Genomic DNA, 25,165 nt, shown 5'->3' with positions numbered 1-25,165 from the left:
TTTTGAAAATGTACAACATTGCTTTTAATTCTGTCAAGGAAATAATTGTATTTCCTATTACCAAGTCATTTACGGTTTCGATGCCTTTAGTTTTCCTTTTGGGACAATTTAGCAGTGAATTCTGAAAGCTATCCAGTAAATAGGGGGGATATTTAGAGAGTGATATTGGTTCTAGTAGAATCCGTTCTTCCATATTGGTATAGTGTTAACTATGACTTTGTTAATGTTCTTAGCTCCATTCTTTGAAAATAGACACGCGAAGAGATTCTGGGGATGAGCATGCGCATCTTCAATATGTATCCATGGTTCCTCTTTAGTGCATTTAACAATACGTCACAAGTAAAAGCCTTGGGAGTTGATACAATTCCAAGTCAGGAAGGTTCAAACTTCCCTGTAAAAGGGCCTATTTATTTTATTTGCCCATATAAAATCAGTTATGGTCGAGCATACTTTTTTAAATCATGTATTTGGTGGGGCAATTGGTATTATATATTTTTTGTGGTCCACTTAAAAGATTTGTGTAGACCATGAGTTCTTAATTGTTTTTATTTTATTGCCATTATTTCATTTTTTTCTACATTCATTTTATATCATGAGGCGCTATGCCTTTTTAGTGCTTCTCATCTCCAATCCTCTCCTAATGTACCAAAGGTCTGTGGATTGTGGATTATGTCATTGTAAATACATTGGAGAAAGACTGACACTTAACTACTGTGGTCAATTTGTAAAGTGTAGTGGCTGGTGGGGCTCTACTTGGGGAGAGTGGGTCCACAGAGAGACCGAAGTGAGAGAGAGGATGCACCACACCTACTTCAGGGAAGTGTCTGATGCCCTCCCAGCCACACGTCCCAATCCCTCGGATAGAATCCATCTCCACTCTCACCAATAACCACCATAGGATCTTAGCTATAATGACACACAGGGAATAATAATAACTTGACATCCTCTCCTAATTTCGCCAGAACTTTAATTCATTTTACAGCAGGTTTGCAAGTCACAAAAATAAATAAAATGACATTGTAGTATAGATAAATCCTTCCTTCACTCTTTCCCAAGCCAAGTTTGTCCCAACCTCCCATTCGATATTTTTATGAAAAAACATGAATAATTAAATTGAGGTCTTCGGTGGCCAAATATCTACACATTAATTATCAATATTATTTTCAGAAAAAAAATCACATGAATAATAAAAATCTCGAACCCGTTTATGCATCCCGGACCCACATATGTTGTATATGAACGAAGGAGAATGGATGAGTTAGTCGATGTATGGCTGGGTGTAAATGTGTCTGAGAAGAAGTTAGGGTGGCAAAAGATGGGAGGTTGGGACAAGCTTGGCATGCTGTAGTCTTCAAATCTGGCGCGCCTACAATATTGTTTGGCCCCCCAAAGACCCCCAAATGAATTGTGAATATTTTTTTCATAATAAAAATATCGGACCCGAGATGAAAAAACTCCCAAATCCAATGTCCCAAGAAGGAAGTTATCCTACCTAAATAATGCAAAAGTTACATTTTAATTTCATTCATGCGGAAAGAGAATGCAGGAGACAGTCAACTAATAAAGCAGGCAGCGGACCATTTTGTGGTGCTGAAACGTAAAGCTGCAACCACATCGCAATCAATAGGAGGTGAACAGCGCCTGGTGCTGAAAATATAGCTAAATAGTTATGCAAGTGTTGCACACCAACAGATGGAGAACACCTACACCAGTCGAGTAAATCATTTCAACAATACTTTTCATTTTTTTATTTGACTTTACAAACAACAGGAGGACTTAATTGGAGTCTATTTCTTCCTAGCCTAGGTCTACTGTATATAAAATATCAACTGGCTGAGCTAGGCTACAAGGCTTAACAGCATCTTTCATAATAAAAAAATATGTCCTGAGTCTATATTGCGTTCATAGAGGAAAATTATGACTCCCAGGTGTAAGTCGATCCAAACAATGTTAGCACATAAAATGCACGATTCTTTATTGTGCTTTATTCCTCTGAGCATGCCACCCAAAACTTACACAAGGACTCTGCACTCCTGAGCGCATCCTTGATTTGTCTCGATGTCTGGATTTCAATCAGCTCAGTTTGAACTGCGGCCTCATCCAGCGAGGGTATTGTTTTCTCAGCAAGGAGGGAGAACTCTCCACCTGGGCAACTGTGAGAGGATCACGTACAAACGCAATGATATCATTGGGCATGCTGTAGTCTTCAAATCTGGTGGAAAAATTGTCCCTCAGCTGCTTGATGAAATCTTCCATGCTGCGGCCTGGTCCCTCTGCCTGTCGTTTCTTCAGTGTGCTGAAGTGCAGTAGCCTTCCAGATGACACGTCCAAATCGAACAACTCAAGCTCCCCAGTAAAGGCCTTTAGTTTTTCCACCATTTCCACCACTGTTTTCCCTCTTTCTTGTAACTGGAGATTTAACCCGAATATGTCAGTAAAAAAAGCCGTGTGTGTAGATTGCAGCTAACGCTTTAGTATTTATGCGTCGGGCCTCTGGGGATGGAAGTACACTTTGAATGACGTTGGAGACTGAATTCTTTGCAAACAGCGACATTTGCATTGCAAATAAGCCACACTGGCTTGGCATTGGGAAAATATGGTAAGATGAACCCATATCTCTCTGTACATTCTTCCCTGAAACTTCGATTTTCATCATCCACCTTTCTTTTGATACTTTTTGAGAGCGACACTTGAATTGTTCTGAACGAATGTTGTCGTTAAAAAAGTACTGTAGCCTACAGGCTTACGTAGACATTTCCCCCCACCAATCAACGCACAGAAAGAAATAGACAAAAAAGTATAAATGGGAAACAATATTAGCACAATTTACGACAAGCGGGTCTTAGGTATCACTGTATGATAACTCTTTGTATTCGGGACATAAAGTTAGTTCATTTCTTTGCAACATTTTTTGCAGTTTTACTTTAGTGCCTTATTGCAAATAGGATGCATGTTTTGGAATATTTTAGTTCTGTACAGGCTTTCTTCTTTTCATTCAATTAGTTTAGTATTGTGGAGTAACTACAATGTTGTTGATCCTTCCTCAGTTTTCTTCTATCACAGCAATTTAACTCTGTAACTCGTTTAACCCTCCTGTTGTGTTCGTTTAAAAAATGACCACCCCATTATAGCTGATTATAAATCCATAATAATACATATATTATCACCACACAACCTTGTGTTCTGTTTCGTTGTGTTATTGAACATAGCCCTGTTTCTTTGTGTTCTTGAACATAGCCCTGTCTTTCATTTTTGTTCATTGATTTCACCTGCGTTAGTTACTCACCTGGTCTCATCAGCTCCTTTTTTATCTATCATACACAAAACCAGTGTCTTCCCTCAGGTAAGAACACCATAATAAAACCAGTGTCTTCCCTCAGGTAAGAACACCATAATAAAACCAGTGTCTTCCCTCAGGTAAGAACACCATAATAAAACCAGTGTCTTCCCTCAGGTAAGAACACCATAATAAAACCAGTGTCTTCCCTCAGGTAAGAACACCATAATAAAACCAGTGTCTTCCCTCAGGTAAGAACACCATAATAAAACCAGTGTCTTCCCTCAGGTAAGAACACCATAATAAAACCAGTGTCTTCCCTCAGGTAAGAACACCATAATAAAACCAGTGTCTTTCCCTCAGGTAAGAACACCATAATAAAACCAGTGTCTTCCCTCAGGTAAGAACACCATAATAAAACCAGTGTCTTCCCTCAGGTAAGAACACCATAATAAAACCAGTGTCTTCCCTCAGGTAAGAACACCATAATAAAACCAGTGTCTTCCCTCAGGTAAGAACACCATAATAAAACCAGTGTCTTCCCTCAGGTAAGAACACCATAATAAAACCAGTGTCTTCCCTCAGGTAAGAACACCATAATAAAACCAGTGTCTTCCCTCAGGTAAGAACACCATAATAAAACCAGTGTCTTCCCTCAGGTAAGAACACCATAATAAAACCAGTGTCTTCCCTCAGGTAAGAACACCATAATAAAACCAGTGTCTTCCCTCAGGTAAGAACACCATAATAAAACCAGTGTCTTCCCTCAGGTAAGAACACCATAATAAAACCAGTGTCTTCCCTCAGGTAAGAACACCATAATAAAACCAGTGTCTTCCCTCAGGTAAGAACACCATAATAAAACCAGTGTCTTTCCTCAGGTAAGAACACCATAATAAAACCAGTGTCTTCCCTCAGGTAAGAACACCATACACATCATGGGGTGATGTAAGTTTCCTTCAACAATCAGTCTTCCAGATAGATGACATAGACACAGGAACCTTGGTGTAAAACTCTTTAGTAATAAAATGCAACTGCAGACAGAGTTTCACATACAGAATACCTCAGTAGTCTATAGTAAAGACCTGTGTGGCGAAACAGGAGACAATACTTGTGGGTGTAGACAACCTACCGTCAATCATACCGTTACATTGTTGCATTGGATTAGATACAAAGTATCAAAGATGAGAAAAACATGTCTAGAGTGTGGTTTCTCACTCTGCTATCTTGGCCTTGAGGCTGCGTGACTATCAGCAGGTGCAGACAATTCTCAGCCTGAGAACTAAAGCAGTACATCTCCATTTACCCAGTGCCTTCCCATCATTGCACATGCAAGTGTACAAAGGTCATCACATATATACAGTAATCATGGCATTGGTGTTGCCCCACACCCAACACCCAACACCCAGGGTAACCCCCAACACAGGCAGTGATGCAACCGGTCAGGATGCTCTCGATGGTGCAGCTGTAGAACTTTTTAAGGATCTGGGGACCCATGCCAAATCTTTTCAGTCTCCTGAGGGGGAAAAGCTGTTGTCGTGCCCTCTTCACGACTGTATTGGTGTGGTTGGACCATGATAGTTAGTTGGTGATGTGGACACCAAAGAACTCGAAACTCTCGACCCTCTCCACTACAGCCCTGTCGATGTTTCCACTGCTGTTGTGGTTAAAGCACAATAGCGATACCATGTTCCTCAAAAACAGATAGGCTTTAGCTCAGCTGTAGATCACAGCTGTAGAACAATCAGTTACTATAGTGCATGTAGGTGAGGACTTCCATGCTGTTGAAGAGACTTATAGAGCTCGTCAGCTTGTAGTCCTAAAAACCCGACATGAGTTACCGCTGGTTCATTCGGCCATTCCTATGGAGGAAATGAATGGGGAAAGAATTGGGGTTTGGGATAAACACAAAAAATAAAGTCTGAGGTTAAAACAGGCTAAGGATATCTTATACGTTTTGTTATATGAGATATCAGTCAGTTAACATGACCTTTATGAATTATGATTCCTTTATGCACTTTATGTTCCTATTTTGATTACATAAATGCTTCAAATTCACAAAAAGTGACATTAGCTGGTGTAGACTATTTCATGGAACCCGTTCATTTTCCCATAAGCTTTGGCCAGCAATGAGCCATGGCGGAGTGCCTACAAAAAGACACCATTACCGAAGATTTTTATAGCTAATCCAAGATAGACCACAACCTGTCGTTTCCAATGGGAGCAAATTAATCATAATGGGCTGATCAAGCACGAGTTAGCGAGGTCCTATTGGTGTGTTCTAGCATGTATTTGCATATTTCCACTAGGGAACGCCTACACTACAGATTCTAGTTTTGGGAACAGAAGAAAGCATTGAGATAAAATGTTTAATCGATGACAAAATTAGCCAAAATACATCTCTCTCCATTATCTCCCACTTCGGGTCACTGGGCTTCCTCTCATCAGCATATTTGCTGGTTAGTGGAAACACCAACCGGATGCTTCAATTTATATGTCCGGTTTAACTTCTGTCTCATTGTTCTAACTAGCTCATTACTATTGCTCTCTTTAAGTTTAGACATGCAATTGTTGCAATACCATTTCTGGCGTGGCAGGTGTCACCCAGGTCTCACGGACCGGTCCCGCACAAATCTACGCCATTTAATTGGAAGGGTACACAAAGAAATGTTGTTAGTGATGTTAGGATATATAAGTTATCCTGTATGAGCTTTTGTGCCGTATACGTTACGTTGTTACAGGTGTCAAGCTTATGGGCATGTGGCAGCAGTGTGTAGGAGGGAGGTTCCTAGGTGTGAGAAGTGTGCAGAAGGGCATGAGACAAAGGAATGTGGAGCATTGGGGAAAGTAGTGATATGTGTTAATTGTAGGGGTGTCCATGGGGCTGGGGATCAGAAATGTCCAGTGCGAGAGAGGCAGGTTGAGGTTTCCAGGATGAGAGTAGTGCAGAAGTCATATGCTGAGGCATTGAAGAAAGTAAGGAAGATGGGTCAAGGGGGAGGGATCCTAAGAGGAGTGGTGTGAGTAGTAGATCTGTACCAGTACAGAGGGATAGGCCAACAAGTGATATATTTGTTTCAGTAAGATTGGATCTTTAGCATTTATAGCAATGGTTATCAACTGTACTGCAGGGATGGAACATAAGTCGCAGAAAATTGAGGTTGTGGTGGCAGCTGCAGAGAGGTATTTGGGTGTGCAACATTTAGTTACAGGGTGTGTTGGTGGTGTCCCATCCTTTCAGGCTGTTGGCCTGAGGTAGGACTAAATAGATTTAAGTACTGGGATAGTGTGGTGTTTATCGTTTTTGTGAGTGTAGTGTTAGATGGTAGGGTATTTGTCGATGTATACATTTTTTTTCAAGCAACGTATAAGGGATTTATACTCCAGTCTACTAGGAGGCGGTAATGCAATATTTATTGGATGCCAACCGCCGTTAAACCTAATCGAAGTAGAACGAAGACTGTCGTGGCACATCAGTGGCAGTTGTTCAACATTGTAACATGACTCACAGATAGAGGTGAAAATATGTGAAACATAATGTCATAATGAAACGTATTGAACCCATGTCACCCATTCTAATATATGTATAGTTTTCTTATTTTAATTTTAGGGGGTTCATGTCAAGAGCTGAACATCGTCTTCCTCACTCACTTTTTCATCATTGCCACTTTCTAGTAGGCTAACCTACAGGTAGCGGGCACCCAACATTAGCCCTCGCTGGTAGAGAAAGCCATGCCCCCAAAAGGAAAAATGTGACCAAGTGACAAAGGGGGCGGATGGCTACGATTCTAGGAAGAAAAAAATACAGAGGGAGCGAATTACGAAGTCAAATTTGGAGGGGGGGAGAAAATGGAGAGAGAGGGAGTAGACGAAAAAAAGTGTACATTATGCGGTGCAAGTAACTACACGCGAAGATCACGGGGTAGGCTTGATATGAATTAGAGTCGTATTTTGCTTTAGGAGGGGAAGAGAAGACATCGAAATAGTAGAGAAGTGTTTCTACAGCTACAAGAAACGTTCTGTCAACGTTGTGTTATTTATTTTTCAAAAGAAAAACAGCTGAAGTAAGTCATATTTTGTTATTAGAAACTTCAACATATTTTCGTTGACTTTGTATCTAAAAACGACACTAAAAGCTAGCAAGTGCCAAATATACCCACAAAGGTAAGCACCAGATGACGAATGGATGGAGTTTTAGTTACTTTCAGAGATATATGTGCTTGTTAATGCGTTATTGCAATGATAATAATCGATTTGTTATGTTATATTTGCTTGTTGATCTATGTTTTGATGACAATAAATATGGCGGTTAATTAGGGCAGGACTACCTTTTAGTAGTGATGCTCAGTTTGCGATTGATTCGTTATTTTTGAATGACTCTTTTTACTGACACGAGTCATTATTTATTTTTCCGAGTGACTCGTTCATTTTCGTCGTTCGTTTGACCTGCTGGCGCTTTGGAATGTAAAACAATTCAAAATTCAACTGTAGAATTCACACATATAAGGACAACGTGGTGCAAATCACACATCGTATAATGAAAATTCGAAGTCTGAGTTCACAGTAACGAGCGTAACGACTACGGAACGTTCACACGCGCCAACGACAGGCAGGTTTGAAAGAACAATAATATATTAAAACATATATTATTACAGTCCCTGGTTCGAATCCAGGCTGTATCACATCCGGACGTGTTTAGGAGTCCCATAGGGCGGCGCGCAATTGGCCCAGCGTCGTTCAGGTTTGCCAGGGGTAGGCCGTCATTGCAAATAAGAATTTGGTCTTAAATGACTTGCCTAGTTAAATAAATGTTAGATAATAAATAAAGGTCAGCAAGAGTGAACTTCCTTCCTAACAGTGGTGGAAAAAGTACACCATTTTCATACTTGAGTAAAAGTAGAGACACCTTCATTGAAAATGACTAAAGTAAAAGTGAAAGTCACCCAGTGAAATACTTCTTGAGTAAAAGTCTAAACGTATTTGGTTTTAAATATACTTAAGTAGCAAAAGCAAAAGTACACATCATTTCACATTCCTTATATTAAGCAAACCAGACTGCATGTTTTTCTTGTTTTTTAAATGTACTGATAGCCAGGGGCACACTCCAAAACTCAGACATCATTTACAAACTAAGCATTTGTGTTTAGCGAGTCTGCCAGATAAGAGGCAGAAGGGATGACCAGGGATGTTCTCTTGATAAGTGTGTGAATTGGAACATTTTCCTGTCCTCCTAAGCACTCAACATGTAACGAGTACTTTTGGGTGTCAGGGAAAATGTATGGAGTAAAAAGTACATTATTTTCTGTAGGAATGTATTGAAGTAAAAATTGTCAAAAATATAAATAGTAAAGTAAAGTACAGATACCCCCCAAAACGACTTAAGTAGTACTTTAAAGTATTTTTACTTTACGCCACTGCTTCGTTTTTTTGAATGAAAACTGAAAGTAAAGTGTTTTCGCTGACATGTTGTCCAGCTTGTGGAGGTTGGTAAACCGAACTGGTCAAGGTCAGATTCAGAATCATCCCTTGGGTCAGAAGAGAGAGAGGAGGGAGAGAGCCAAATTGATTCACGTGATGAGTCACAATAATCAAATACATGGCCTCACTTGTTATAACTAAAGAGAATTCGTTTTAAAAATGCTCTGTAATAATATCCATTTCATAACGCTTTGTAATAGGCTACCTGTCACGTCCTGACCAGTATAAGAGGTTATTTGTTATTGTAGTTTGGTCAGGACGTGGCAGGGGTGTGTTTGTTTAGGGTGTTTCGGGGTTTACTACCACACATTTTCAAACCTCTTACCTACACAGCCTTGTCCAGAGCTGAGTAAATATCAAGTAGAAGTTAGTTACAGCATTGCATCATTCAGCTGTATCCTAGCTAGGATAGGGTTGTGCAGTAGTCTGCAATATAGGTACTGCAGGAAATAAAATTGGTTTGTGTTTCTCCCTTTCTCACTCTTTCTTCCACACACACAAACAGTACACACTGTAATTTGATAGGGGACGCCAGTTGTTTGTTAACCTAAAATGAGCTGTTTCTTTGTGTTCCTACTTGTTTGCAAGCCTCAGCTCCCAGGACTGTGCTAGTCGATTAATCATTCAGTTGAGTGTTAACCGGTCTTTCAGTCAAGTGTTGAATTAATTTGTTGAATGGTGAAGTTAAATCAAAGGCAAGAGGATAGAATTTAGACGTTTTATTTTTGAGTAGTGCACCATCAAGAAAATGTCTGCATTTCCTACACCACGACAGTCACCCTTCTCCTCTTTCTAACGACTAACGACCCACTCAAGACCAGGGGGAAGGAAGGAGTGATAACAGCATGTGGGGGGGGGGAGAGGTGGGAAATCTTGTGAGGTGAGAGATAGGCAGAGGATGGAAAGTAAGAGACAGACTTGTATAACTCAGTTTGCACACCACGTGACATGTTTCTATCATTTCTCATGCACATGCTACCACTAGCGCACAGAGGTTACTTCAGGCACACACGGAGATACATCTCGTTCTTATCTAATATAGCACAGAGATCAGCTTTTCCAGGCCTTTTGTCTGTAGTCCTACCTGTATGTGTGGAGGGGATTCTCTGGAAGTCCAATTCATGTGACAGTGCTGTAGATACTAGGACTAGGTCCTATACTTAGCTGATACATACCATCAATCAATCACATTTATTTATAAAGCCCTTTTTACATCAGCCGATGTCACAAAGTGCTGTACAGAAACCCAGCCTAAAACCCCAAACAGCAAGCAATGCAGATGTAGATGCACGGTGGGCTAGGAAAAACTCCCTAGAAAGGTCAGAACCTAGGAAGAAACCTAGAGAGGAACCAGGCTCTGAGGGGTGGCCAGTCCTCTTCTGGCTGTGCCGGGTGGAGATTATAACAGAACATGGCCAAGATGTTTAAACGTTCATAGATTACCTTCAGGGTCAGATAATAACAATCACAGTGGTTGTAGAGGGTGCAACAGGTCAGCACCTCAGGAGTAAATGTCATATGGCTTTTCATAGCCGATCATTCAGAGTTAGAGACAGCAGGTCCAGGACAAGGTAGCACATCCAGTGAACAGGTCAGGGTTCCATAGCCGCAGGCAAAACAGTTGAAACTGGAGCAGCAGCAGCACGGCCAGGTGAACTGGGGACAGCAAGGAGTCATCAGGCCAGGTAGTCCTGAGGCATGGTCCTAGGGCTCAGGTCCTCCGAGAGAGAGAGAGAGAGAGAGAGAGAGAGAGAGAGAATTAGAAGGAGCATACTTAAATTCACAAAGGACACCGGATGAGACAGGAGAAATACTCCAGATATAACAGACTGACTCTAGCCCCCCGACACATAAATTAATACTGGAGGTTGAGACAGGAGGGGTCGGGAGACACTGTGGCCCTGTCCGACGATACCCCCGGACAGGGCCAAACAGGCAGGATATAACCCCAGCCACTTTGCCAAAGCACAGCCCCCACACCACTAGAGGGATATCAACAGACCACCAACCTGCTACCCAATTTAAAGGCAATGCTACCAAATACTAATTGAGTGTATGTAAACTTCTGAACCACTGGGAATGTGATGAAAGAAATAAAAGGTGAAATAAATATTTCTCTCTACTATTATTCTGACATTTCACATTCTTACAATAAAGTGGTGATCCTAACTGACAGGGAATTTTTACTAGGATTAAATGTCAGGAATTGTGAAAAACTAAGTTCAAATGTATTTGGCTAAGGTGTATGTAAACTTCTGACTTCAACTGTATGTACGGCAGGACCATTGTTGTTTGTGGAGTGTTATTGTCGCTGCCAGTCAATGTCTAATATTCCCTCGGAATCACAGATAGAACACATTTACAGACATAAGTTGCTAAGTGCCTGTAAAGATGTTACTCATTGTTGAGAGGGTTAAGGGAGCCGTGTGTGTGATTGTGTGTCCAGCATGGGGTGTCAGTTACAAGAGAAATCCCCCTCTTCAGATACTTTCTTGGCACAAAGGAGTGCGCTGGACTATGCCTAATCCCATTACACACAGTCACATACACTCCCTCTCTTTCTCCCCCCGACACACACCCTTTTCTCTCTCTCAGCCATCTCTCAATAAAACACTCTCTGTCCTTCAGACACACATGCCCAGACTACACAGTCACAGACAGGACCCCGTCATAAAGTTTGTTGAATGGATTTCCTGTTCATGCCTGTCTACCCCCCCACCCCCACTTAGGCTAACTCAAGTCCACTGACACAGACACCACCCCTCACTCTTTTTTTCCCCACTTCCCCCTCTTTCACTGCACTGTCGTTTTCTCTCTCAGCTGCTCGCTTAGTCCTTTTTTTTACAAGTTTGTTAAGGCGATCATGACCGGGCAGTAGGCTATTTGATATTGGCTGTTGGTCATGTCAGAGACTGAGGTCACCTGTCTTCTGTTGTGTGTGTGTGTGTGGTAGAGGCAGACTGGTATCTCCTCCTGGTTTGAACTAAAACTGCTATTTATTCAGAAAAAGGACCAGGGGGTTTGGTGGGTGATGTTCCATGACCTAGTTTGGTCAGAGCTGTTCTGTTTTTTGAACTCTTTCTGATTCCAGAGAGGTGATTCACTGGATCCTAGCCAGTGTCCCCTTGTCAAAGTGACATGCTGGCCTATAGCTGGAAATGTGTAGTCTAATACTGTACTGTTGGCTGTAACATCTACATGTATTGATTAAACTCTCTCTCTCCCTCTCTCCACTTTTCTATTTTCTCACACACTCTCTCTCTCTCTGCATTCTTTCTCTGTCAGAGCAGCAATGGTGCCCTCTCTCCTCCAGGCCTATAGTAGGCGCTGGTGGATAGCTGTGACGGCGGTGTTGGAGAACCTGCTGTGTTCTGCCGTGCTGCTGGGATGGGGCTCCCTCCTCCTCATGCTGAAGGGCGAGGGCTTCTACTCACACCTCTGCTCAGGTAGGATACACACCAGGGTTTCCATTAGCCGGTAATAGCCGGCTTTTGGCCGATTCAAAAAAATATAATTGCAGCCAGCCAATTGTCTGGGGAAAAAATCCCATTGAGAAATAATGCATTTTAGCCTATTAATTGATTCAGATACCAGTGGGTGTAGCGCAAGAGCTGCTGATACAGCTTAAACAAGATGTTTGTTGCTGCTGGAGGGAAACATGCGCTTTAATAAGCCCAATCATTGCGCAACGATTCTAAAGGCAATCACATGTATAAAAAAAATATTAAAAAACGATGGCCACGATTAAAAAGAACTACCATTTCTTAACCTGTTATGGATAGGGGGCAGTATTTTCACAGCCGGATAAAAAAACGTACCCGATTTAATCTGATTATTACTCCTGCCCAGAAACTAGAATATGCATATAATTATTAGCTTTGGATAGAAAACACTCCAACGTTTCTAAAACTGTTTGAATGGTGTCTGTGAGTATAACAGAACTCATTTGGCAGACCAAAACCTGAGAAGATTTCATGCAGGAAGTGGCCTGTCTGACAAGGTGTCGTTCTTCTTGCATCTGTTTATTGAAGACAGAGGATCTCTGCTATAACGTGACACTTCCTACGGCTCCCATAGGCTCTCAGAAGGCGGCAAAAAGCTGAATCGTGGCTTTGCAGGCTCTGGTTGAAACAAAGTAGCGCGTTTGGGTAGTGGCTGGTTACAGTACTGTGAGACTCAGGCGCGTGCCCGCGTCGACCGAATGCTTTGTTTTCTTTCCTCTGTTTACCTAAACGCAGATTCCCGGTCGGAATATTATCGCTTTTTTACGAGAAAAATGGCATAAAAATGGATTTTAAACAGCGGTTGACATGCTTCGAAGTACGGTAATGGAATATTTAGAAATCTTTTGTCACGAATTGCGCCATGCTCGTGACCCTTATTTACACTTCGGATAGTTCTTGAACGCACGAACAAAACGCCGCTATTTGGATATAACAATGGATTATTTTGGACCAAACCAACATTTGTTATTGAAGTAGCAGTCCTGGGAGTTCATTCTGACGAAGACAACAAAGGTAATCAAACTTTTGTAATAGTAAATCGGAGTTAGGTCAGGGCTAAACTTGGTCGGTGTCTAAATGGCTAGCCGTGATGGCTGGGCTATCTACTGAGAATATTGCAAAATGTGCTTTCACCGAAAAGCTATTTTAAAATCGGACATATCGAGTGCATAGAGGAGTTCTGTATCTATAATTCTTAAAATAATTGTTATGTTTTTTGTGAACGTTTATCGTGAGTAATTTAGTAAATTCACCGGATGTTTGCGGGGGGTATGCTAGTTCTCAACGTCACATGCTAATGTAAAAAAGCTGGTTTTTGATATAAATATGAACTTGATTGAACAAAACATGCATGCATTGTATAACATAATGTCCTAGGGTTGTCATCTGATGAAGATCATCAAAGGTTAGTGCTGCATTTAGCTGTGGTTTTGTTTTTTGTGACATTATATGCTAGCTTGAAAAATGGGTGTCTGATTATTTCTGGCTGGGTACTCTGCTGACATAATCTAATGTTTTGCTTTCGCTGTAAGGCCTTTTTGAAATCGGACAGTGTGGTTAGATTAACGAGAGTCTTGTCTTTAAAATGCTGTAAAATAGTCATATGTTTGAAAAATTGAAGTTTTCGGATTTTAGAGGAGTTTGTATTTCGCGCCACGCCCATCATTGGATATTGGAGCAGGTGTTCCGCTAGCGGAACGTCTAGATGTAAGAGGTTAACTGGTAATTGAAGCGTGCTTCCCATTCGCCATTCAAGTGCATAGGCAACTAGGCAGGCTTCACTGTGTTACACACCACTTTGCAATGAGCTACAGGCAGTATGTATTTAGAAAACATAAAGTTAATTGTTTGAAACCTGAACGTTTTACTACATATTATGAGGCATGTCTTACCTTGCTTCAAAGTAGCCTAGCCAAACTCCAACCAAACTGTGCAAGAGCAATTATTTTATAGACTTAGTGGCCGGGGACTTTAATGCAGGGAAACTAAAATCCGTTTAACCTAATTTCTACCAGCATGTTAAATGTGCAACCAGAGGGAAAAAAACTCGACCACCTTTACTCCACACACAGAAAGAATACTAAGCTCTCCCTCACCCTCCATTTGGCAAATCTGACCATAATTCTATCCTCCTGATTCCTGCTTACAAACAAAAACTAAAGCAGTAAGTGCCAGTGACTCGGTCAATAAAAAAGTGGTCAGATGAAGCAGATGCTAAGCTACAGGACTGTTTTGCTAGCACAGACTGGAATTTGTTCCGGGATTCTTACGATTGCACTGAGTACACCACATCAGTCACTGGCTTCATCAGTAAGTGCATCGATGACGTCGTCCCCACAGTGACTGTACGTACATACCCCAACCAGAAGCCATGGATTACAGGCAACATCCGCACTGAGCTAAAGGGTAGAGCTGCCGGACTCTAACCCGGAAGCTTATAAGAAATCCTGCTATGCCCACAGGCAAGCTATCAAACAGGCAAAGTGTCACAGGACTAAGATCGAATCATACTACACCAGCTCCGACACTCATCGGATGTGGCAGGGCTTGCAAACTATTACAGACTAAAAAGGGAAGCACAGCCGCGAGCTGCCCAGTGACACGAGCCTGCCAGACAAGCTAAATTACTTCTATGCTCGCTTCGAGGCAAGTAACACTGAAACATGCAGGAGAACATCAGCTGTTCCGAACGACTGTGTGATTACACTCCGTAGCCGATGTGAGTAAGACCTTTAAACAGGTCAACATTCACAAGGCAGCAGGGCCAGACGGATTACCAGGACGTGTACTCCGAGCATGCACTGACCAACTGGCAAGTGTCTTCACTGACATTTTCAACCTCTACCTGTCTGAGTCTGTAATACCAACATGTTTCAAGCAGACCACCATAGTCCCTGTGCCCAAGAACATTAAAGTAACCTGCCTAAATGACTTCCGACCCGTAGCACTCACGTATGTAGCCATGAAGTGCTTTGAAAGGCTGGTCAACACCATTATCCCAGAAACTCTAGGCCTAGACACACTCCAATTTGCATACCGCCCCAACAGATCCACAGATGATGCAATCTCTGCTGCACTCCACACTGCCCTTTCCCACCTGTACAAAAAGGAACACCTATGTGAGAATGCAATTCATTGACTATAGCTCAGCGTTCAACACCATAGTGCCCTCAAAGCTCTTCACTAAGCTAAGGACTCTGGGACTAAACACTTCCTCTGCAACTGTATCCTGGACTTCCTGATGGGCCGCCCCCAGGTGGTAAGGGTAGATAACAACACATCCAACACGCTGATCCTCAACACGGGGGCCCCTCAGGGGTGCGTGCTCAGTCCCCTCCTGTACTTCCTGTTCACTCATGACTGCATGGCCAGGCACGACTCCAACATCATCATTAAGTTTGCTGATGACACAACAGTGGTAAGCCTGATCACGGACAACGATGAGACGGCCTAAAGGGAGGAGGTCAGAGACCTGGCCGTGTGGTGCCAGGACAACAACCTCTCCCTCAACATGATCAAGACAAAGAAGATGATTGTGGACTACAGGAAAGGAGGACCAAACACACCCCCATTCTCATCAACGGGGTTGTAGTGGAGCAGGTTGAGAGATTCAAGTGCCTTGGTGCCCACATCACCAACAAACTATCATGGTTCAAGCACACCAAGACAGTCGTGAAGAGGGCACGACAAAACCTATTCCCCCTCAGGAGACTGAAAAGATTTGGCATGGGTCCTCAGATGCTCAAAAAGTTCTACAGCTGCACCATCGAGAGCATCCTGACCGGTTGCATCACTGCCTGGTATGGCAACTGCTCGGCCTCCGACCGCAAGGCACTACAGAGGCTAGTGCGTACGGCCGAGTACATCACTGGGGCCAAGCTTCCTGCCATCCAGGACCTCTATACCAGGCGGTGTCAGAGGAAGGCCCTAAAATTGTCAGACTCCAGCCACCCTAGTCATAGACTGTTCTCTCTGCCACTACATGGTACGTGGTACCAGAGCGCCAAGTCTAGGTCCAAAAGGCTTCTCAACAGCTTCGACCCCCAAGCCATAAGACTCCTGAACAGCTAATCAAATGGCACCCAGACTGTTTTCACTGCCCCCCCCCCCTCTTTTACGCTGCTGCTATTCTCTGTTTATTATCTATGCATAGTCACTTTAACTCTACCTACATGTACACATTACCTTAATTACCTCAACTAACCTGTGACCCCGCACATTGACTCTGTACCGTCTTTTTAAGAAGCTAATAATCCTCTGTGGCCAAATCATTCTTTCTGATCTAGTAGCCTATTTTAAATGATTTATTTATGTATAGACAGGAGTAAGCTAATTAGGCTATATAATTTTGGCTATTGTGTTCAATTTACTTCCCATAGCCTTATGGAAGTGCCACCTATGTATTCTAACATCGGAGTTCGGTAAGAATGACAGATGCTGTTGCATCCGAGTTGCATGTTCTGTTAAGATAATTTACCATAAACTAAATGTGATTTCTGTCATTCTGAGAACCGTGGGTGGATGCCCTAATCAGGTTACGCAACCAATAGATACATTTCTTAAATGACAGGTAAATTAAAATGTTGCCAGTCAAATGTCCAGCGCCACATTTTCCTAACGGAAACCCAGATACACAAACACACACTATCAGAGGAGGAAGACTTACATACACAGAGGAGGAAGACTTACATACACAGAGGAGGAAGACTTACATACACAGAGGAGGAAGACTTACATACACAGAGGAGGAAGACTTACATACACAGAGGAGGAAGACTTACATACACAGAGGAGGAAGACATCCAGTGCATTCGAAAAGTATTCAGACCCCTTGACTTTTTCCACATTTTGTTAAGTTACAGCCTTATTCTAAAATTGCTAAAATAGTTTTTTCCCCTTATCAATCTATACGAAATACCCCATAATGGCAAAGCAAAAACAGGTTTTTAGAAATGTTTGCAAATGTACTGTCACGCCCTGACCTTAGAGATCCTTATCATTCTCTATGTTTGGTTAGGTCAGGGTGTGACTCGGGTGGGAAATTGTATGTTTTTTGTTTCTTTGTTTTTGGGCCGAGTGTGGTTCCCAATCAGAGGCAGCTGTCTATCGTTGTCTCTGATTGGGAATCATACTTAGGCAGCCTGTTTTCCACCTGAGTTTGTGGGATCTTGTTTTCTGTTTAGTATCTGTGCCTGACAGAACTGTAGGCTTTCGTTTTCGCCTTTTGTATTTTGTTTAAGTGTTTTTTTTAATAAAAGTATCATGAACACTTTCCACGCTGCGCTTTGGTCCACTCTTCCTATCACCAACGAGAGCCGTTACATGTATTACAAATAAAAAACGGAAATATCACATTTACATAAGTATTCAGGCCCTTTACTCAGTACTTTGTTGAAGCACCTTTGGCAGTGATTACAGCCTCAAGTCTTCTTGGGTAGATGCTACAAGCTTGGCACACCTGTATTTGGGGGGTTTCTCCCATTCTTCTCTGTATATCCTCTCAAGCTCTGTCAGGTTGGACAGATATTTGGGTTCAAGTGGCTGGGCCACTCAAGGACATTCAGAGGCTTGTCCCAAAGCCACACCTGCGTTGTCTTGGCTGTGTGCTTAGGGTTGTTGTCCTGTTGGAAGGTGAACCTTCGGCCAAGTCTGAGGTCCTGAGCGCTCTGGAGAAGGTTTTCATCAAGGATCTCTCTGCACTTTGCTCTGTTCACCTTTCCCTCGATCCTGTCTCCTAGTCTCCATGTCCTTGCCGCTGAAGCAGCATGATGCTGCCACCACCATGCTTCACCGTAGGGATGGTGCCAGGTTTCCTCCAGACTTGACGCTTGGCATTCAGGCCAAAGAATTCAATCTTGGTTTCATCAAACCAGAGAATCTTGTTTCTCATGGTCTGAGAGTCTTTAGGTGCCTTTTTGCAAACTCCAAGCGGGCTGTCATGTACCTTTTACTGACGAGTGGCTTCCGTCTGGTCACTCTACCATAAAGGCCTGATTGGTGGAGAGCTGCAGAGATGGTTGTCCTTCTGGAATGTCTAATCAATTGAATTTACCACAGATGAACTCCAATCAATTTGTAGAAACATCTCAAGGATGATCAATGGAAACAGGATGCACCTGAGCTCAATTTCAAGTCTCATAGCAAAGGGTCTGAATACTTATGTAAGTTTTTTAAATTTTTTATCTACACACAATACCCCATAATGACAAAGTGAAAACAGTTTTTTTGAATTTTTTGCACATGTATTAATGAGAGGAAGAAAAAATGTATCCATTTTAGAATAAGGCTGTAACGTAACAAAATGTGGAAAAAGTCAAGGGGTCTGAATATTTTCTGAATGCACGCCACAGGAGGTTGGTGGCACCTCAATTGGGGAGGACGGGCTCGTGGTAATGGCTGGAGCGGAATGGTATCAAATACATCAAACACATGGTTTGATGCCGCTCCATTCCAGACATTATTATGAGCCGTCCTCCCCTCAGCAGCCTCCACTAATGCATGCTGTTCCTCATGCACGCACACACACTCTTCCTCAGCATAAACTGCTATCAGGGATGAGCGGTAACCTTTCCATCTCTCCCATAGAGAACGACACGATGGCCCACTTGCTGGCGATGGGCAACCTGACTTCCTGGGAGAGTGGTGTCTGGGTGAGCTGTGTGGACCAGGAGGAGATGCTCAACCTGGGCTTCACCATCGGCTCCTTCCTCCTCAGCGCTGCCACCCTGCCCCTGGGCATCCTCATGGACAAGTACGGCCCGCGCCCACTACGCCTCCTCGGCAGGTAATTAATTATATAACATTATAAACTGAATGGTTCGAGCCCTGAATGCTGATTGGCTGACAGCCGTGGTATATCAGACCGAATATCACGGGTATGACAAAACACTTTGTTTTCCTGCTCTAATTACGTTGGTAGCCAGTTTATAATAGCAATAAGGCACCTCGGGGGTTTGTGGTATATCACCAATATACCATGGCTAACGCTGTATCCAGGTACTCCACGTTGCGTTGTTGCCTATGAACAGCCCTTAGCCGTGGTATATTGGCCATATACCACACCCCTTTGTGCCTCATTGGTTAATTAACTAGTGGTTAGTACCAATAGCGATAATTCAATATGATATCGATATCATTTGATATTCATATGAGCAAGGCATATCGGGATATCCGTTTATCCTTGGTGTTAACGTACACTATTCTGTAAATGAGTATATGTTACTGTTGGGGCGGCGGAGGTCTCCGGAGGCCTGAACTACCCAACCAGTTTACTGTTGGGGCGGCGGAGGTCTCCGGAGGCCTGAACTACCCAACCAGTTTGAATACAATGGGAAGCCCGTTGATGGCCCATCAGCAGGCAGTTAAGTATGCTAAAATAAAAAGTAAAATGTCTTGAGGTTAGAGAAGCTGGCCAGTAACCAGAGGGTTGCCGGCTCGAACCCCGAGTTGCCTGCGGCGAAATCTGCAGGGAGTGAGCCGGCAGCCGGAGGGTTACCGGGTTCAATATCTTGTATACTATCTAACGCTGTTGTGCTCTTGAGCAAGGCACTATACCCCTAAGTGCTCCAGGGCCGCTGCTTGGCAATAAAGCAAGCATTGTATGGTATTGTTCGTGCAAGCACAAGAGCCTTTCACAGGCTCTCAATTTAGCATACTTACTGCCTGCTGATGAGCCATCAACAGACGAGCCATCAACATTGTATTCAAACTGTTTGGGGAGGTAAGGCCCCTGGAACATTCACACCTGGCCCAATGGGCAATCAGCAAGCAGTTGTCAGATCTTTGCGAAGCCATGAATGTTATTCATTCAAACCGAGATTTTCCATATCAGTCCATCATGAATATTAACGATTGTCGAAACTTGTCATATAGCTCTAACTGAATAGTTTTTCCCAGCAAAGTACTTTCGCTGTATCGACATTTTCACATTTATATTTTAGTCATTTAGCAGATGCTCTTATCCATAGGAACAGGAGCAATTATGGTTAAGTGCCTTGTTCAAGGGCACATCGACTGATTTTTCACCTAGTGAGCACAGGGATTCAAACCAGCAACCTTTTGGTTACTGGCTCAATACTCTTAACCGCTAGGCAGTTCCCCAAAAAAATTGGAATGGGAAATAGTGGTAAAGGCCAAAAAGTTAATGTCAGACTGCTTAAAGGCAGAGGAAGTCAGATTATGCCAGATCACACACCCAGGGTGGGTGGAGGGGCATTTAGTATTTTGTGTCTCCTCAGTGAACATGGGTGGGGCTGTGTGTGGGTTTGTCTTTGTGTGTGTTTGTGTGTTTAAGGGAGTGGTTCTCAACTGATTTTGCCTTGGGACCCAAATTGAACGAGGTTGTCTCAGTAGCGATCCAATATTCGCATTGCAATTTCTTTGGCCAAAAAGCAATCTGGAAAACTATTTTCAATGCTTTATTGATATTTAATGTACCAATTATATGACAAGGGAACAACAGTCCCACCTTTTTCATTGTCAATAATTCAATTTTGCTCATATTCTTGATGAAGAATGTTAAGCTCACTAAAATCAACAAAATCTGCTAAATAGCGCTGCTAATAACAGTATATTGAAAATACTGTGATTGAAATATAGGTTCATTATCATTTCTACACACTTTATACCTGGTTTGAGTCATTTAAATTCAGACTGGAGTATTCGCCACCCATTCAAAACCTCCCACCAGTTGAGAATCGCTGGTTTAAAGTACACATGTCAATGTGTTGGCGTATGTGTGTGTTTTAGGTGTACCATAGTGGAGGTATGAGTAATGAGGAATGTGTGACAGGCAAAAGAGGTGTGTGAATGCTGTAATGACAGACACACTGCTCGAGGAGAACCTCTGCCTCGTTGGAATCTCCTCCGGCAAAAAAGGGAGAGAAAAAAGCAAATAGAGAGAGAGAGAGATTTGACTAGTACACCTCTCTCATCTCCCTCCTTGTCTTGAAATGTACCGTTGTTATTTGCTAATGAATGTATAATAATGTATTTTTTAGGTCTGGATGTCCATCTAAAAATGAAACTTCCTTTTTTGCAGTTTTTGTTTTGGTCTCTCTTGTGCCATGATGTCAATATCAGCGTACGATCCTCATCGTAAGTGACAGACATTATCCTCAACACAGGCACGCACAAACACACACACACACACACACGCACGCACGCACGCACGCACGCACACACACACACACACACACACACACACACACACACACACACACACACACACACACACACACACACACACACACACACACACACACACACACACACACACACACACACACGCTGTCACTTGTCGATACCTGTAGACCAGGAGTCTCCAACAGGTCGATCACTAGCTACCAGTCAGTCACAGCCCACCTATGAGTAGCTCGCCAATCAATTCTGAAAGTACATGCATTTATTTTCATGAGTTCCATCGCAAACCGTCATAAACATAAAGCTCCCAGCTACTATCCAATCAAAGCAATAATGACATTATCCCACCCCCGGTTAGCCACAATATCTGCCAATGAATTTCCGCCAATATTGCCCCTGTCTGTCTGTTTGGTGTGTAGCCAGTTAGTGATGCTAATGATAACCATCTTGTGGGTAGACAGAAAGACATTCCCCCAAAACATTTTCAATTAAAGGGAAAATCTACTCAAAAATGATATTTTGGTATTTTTTCATTAGTCCACTGTTGATACTGTCCCAAAATGTTTTCCATGTCAGCAGTCAAGTTTTCAACATACTGGATTTTCAAGAAGCAAAGTGTCACCGGGGTGAACTTTCCCTTTAAATGTTAACAGAAAAATTGTCTAACCTGACAGAACTACATTATTTGTATCAATTGAGTGGCGATTTGTTTGCAAACTCTGCCATGACGTGCTGCAGCATTAGGCCTAACAGGAGAAACATCGCTAGACCGACACATTCCTCTGTTGCTAGATGCGCAATGAGGAATTACACAAAATAAATTCAATTTGTTCGTTTTTTTCCCAGACCTCACAAATAGTCTTCTGATGTGATTTAAGCATGGGCATGGAAAATAAAACCGAGAACTGAATTCAGGAAAATATAAAACATTGTTTATTAACCATTATTTTACCAAGTATATTAACAGAAAACACATCTCTTGTACACCAAGGACCCAGGGAAGAGTAGCAGGGTAGAGGAGAAGAGAAGAACTTGCCTATGTGAAAGCTATAAAAAAATGTGTAGCTTGCGACATGTTAGATTTTGTTAAAGTAGCTCTCATGCTAGAATAGTTTGGAGACCCCTGCTGTGGACTATACACTTATTCATACACCTAGTCAACAGTGTTTAAATAAATAATCGACTTCAAAACTATATGTTGGTATTTGTTTCATTATTCCACATTAGCCCCAAAATGTTTTGCATGTCAGCAATCAAGTTTTCAAGATGTGGACTAATGAAAAAATACCAAAATATTATTCCTTTACCTCCTCTATCTCCTTTTCTCTCTCCAGGGCTCTCTGCTCTCATCTTTCTGGCCCTCTCCTTTAACGGCTTCGGAGGAATCTGCTTGACCTTCACCTCCCTCACGGTGAGACACACACACACACACACACACACACACACACACACACACACACACACACACACACACACACACACACACACACACACACACACACACACACACACACACACACACACACACACACACACACACACACACACACACACAAACCTCTCCAGTCCCTCTGGTCTAAGTTTGTCCCACACACCAGTCAATATTTGCTCTATTCAAGTCGTTGATAAACAGCAAATACTCACATCTGTTTACCTCGGATCAAAAAATCAGCAAACACTGTTGAAGACCTTGATTACTGGATGTTGGCTTCCCATATCACTGAAAAACCAATATCATTCAGTTTTGTCCTGTTTGTATGATGAGCCAACAAGGTGTTTTTGCGGCACAGAGGAATTTCCCAGTATTGATTGAGTAATATGGGGTGGTTAGCGTCATAGACCTGAGAGGACAGAGTGTTGTTTATGGAAGGTAGTTGTTTGTGTGTGTGTGATGTGGTGTGCGCACGTCATATGATATGAGGTACCTTGCCTGTGTTAGTCTGGGGCCACCTGTGTGTGTGTTATAATTACTGTACAGTAGGCCTGTGTTACCATACACTACCATTGAAATGTTTGGGGTCACTTAGAAATGTCCTTGTTTTTGAAAGAAAAGCACATTTTTTTGACCAGTGAAATAACATCAAATTGATCAGTAATACAGTGTAGACATTGTTAATGTTGTAAATGACTATTGCAGCTGGAAACGGCAGATTTTTTATGGAATATCTACATAGGCGTACAGAGGCCCATTATCAGCAACCATCATTCCTGTGTTCCAATGGCACGTTGTGTTACTAATCCTAGTTTATAATTTTGAAAGGCTAATTGATCATTAGAAAACCCTTTTGCAATTATGTTAGCACAGCTGAAAACTGTTGTTCTGATTAAAGAAGCAATAAAACTGACCATCTTTAGACTAGTTGAATATCTGGAGCATCAGCATTTGTGGGTTCGATTACAGGCTTAAAATGGCCAGAAACAAAGAACTTTCTTCTGAAACTCGTCAGTCTATTGTTGTTCTGAAAAATGAAGGCTATTCCATGTGAGAAATTGCCAAGAAACAGACGATCTCGTACAACGCTGTGTACTACTCCCTTCATAGAACAGCGCAAACTGTCTCTAAACAGAATAGAAAGAGGAGTGGGAGGCCCCGGTGCACAACTGAGCAAGAGGACAAGCACATTAGAGTGTCTAGTTTGAGAAACAGATGCCTCACAAGTCCTCAACTGCCAGCTTCATTAAATAGTACCAGCAAAACACCAGTCTCAACGTCAACAGTGAAGAGGCGACTCCGGGATGCTGGCCTTCTAGGCAGAGTTGCAAAGAAAAAGCCATATCTCAGACTGGCCAATAAAAATAAAAGATTAAGATGGGCAAAAGAACACAGACACTAGACAGATGAAGATTGGAAAAAAGTGTTATGGACAGACGAATATACGTTTGAGGTGTTCGGATCACAAAGAAGAACATTCGTGAGATGCAGAGAAAATGAAAAGATGCTGGACGCCATCTGTCAAGCATGGTGGAGGCAATGTGATGGTCTGGGGGTGCTTCGGTGGTGGTAAAGTGGGAGATTTGTACAGGGTACAAGGGATCTTGAAGAAGGAAGGCTATCACTCCATTTTGCAATGCCATGCCATACCCTGTGGATGACGCTTAATTGGAGCCAATTTCCTCCTACAACAGGACAATGACCCAAAGCACAGCTCCAAACTATGCAATAACTATTTAGGGAAGAAGCAGTCAGCTGGTATTCTGTCTATAATGGAGTGGCCAGCACAGTCACCAGATCTCAACCTTATTGAGCAGTTGTGGGAGCAGCTTGACCGTATGGTACGTAAGAAGTGCCCATCAAGCCAATCCAACTTGTGGGAGGTGCTTCAGGAAGCATGTGGTGAAATCTCTTCAGATTACCTCAACAAATTAACAACTAGAATGCCAAAGGTATGCAAGGCTGTAATTGCTGCAAATGTCGGATTCTTTGACGAAAGCAAAGTTGGAAGGACACAATTATTTAAATTAAAAGTAATTATTTATATCCATGTCAACGTCTTGACTATATTTCCTGTTCATTTTGCAACTCATTTCATGTATGTTTTCATGGACAACAAGGACATTTCTAAGTGACCGCAAAAGTTTGAACGGTAGTGTATGTTAGTCACCAACAGGTTTTGAGGGAGGGTAGCTTTTAGTGTTTATGGATGTGAAATTGTTTATGTGGTGTGTGTGTGTGTGACTATTTTGGCGCCTGAGTTGCACATGCCTCTTCCCAGATGGAAATTGTTCCACTTGTGCCTCCACCAATCACAAGTCCTGACTTGTCACA

General features: G+C 42.4%; 1 protein-coding gene across 2 annotated transcripts in view; it reads left to right on the top strand.

Annotated features, from left to right (window-relative positions):
- The first annotated feature begins 7,038 nt into the window (after positions 1-7,038).
- The window catches only part of slc43a1a (solute carrier family 43 member 1a), a 33,383-nt gene continuing 15,256 nt past the window's right edge, over positions 7,039-25,165 (top strand). The window contains exons 1-5 of one of the 2 annotated variants that reach the window (XM_014199545.2): positions 7,039-7,341; positions 12,041-12,201; positions 18,844-19,042; positions 21,299-21,354; positions 22,734-22,810. In XM_014199545.2, coding sequence (XP_014055020.2) covers positions 12,048-12,201; positions 18,844-19,042; positions 21,299-21,354; positions 22,734-22,810 — 486 coding nt within the window. In that variant the 5' untranslated portion in view covers positions 7,039-7,341; positions 12,041-12,047. The remainder of the gene's footprint in view (positions 7,342-12,040; positions 12,202-18,843; positions 19,043-21,298; positions 21,355-22,733; positions 22,811-25,165) is intronic. The other variant, XM_014199546.2, reaches the window with a different exon arrangement.

The sequence above is a fragment of the Salmo salar genome, chromosome ssa05 (genome assembly GCF_905237065.1).
Source record: "Salmo salar chromosome ssa05, Ssal_v3.1, whole genome shotgun sequence".
NCBI classification, from domain to species: Eukaryota; Metazoa; Chordata; class Actinopteri; order Salmoniformes; family Salmonidae; genus Salmo; species Salmo salar.
The sequence above is the reverse complement of the archived record's forward strand: the minus strand, read 5'-3'. Positions and strand labels throughout refer to the sequence as shown.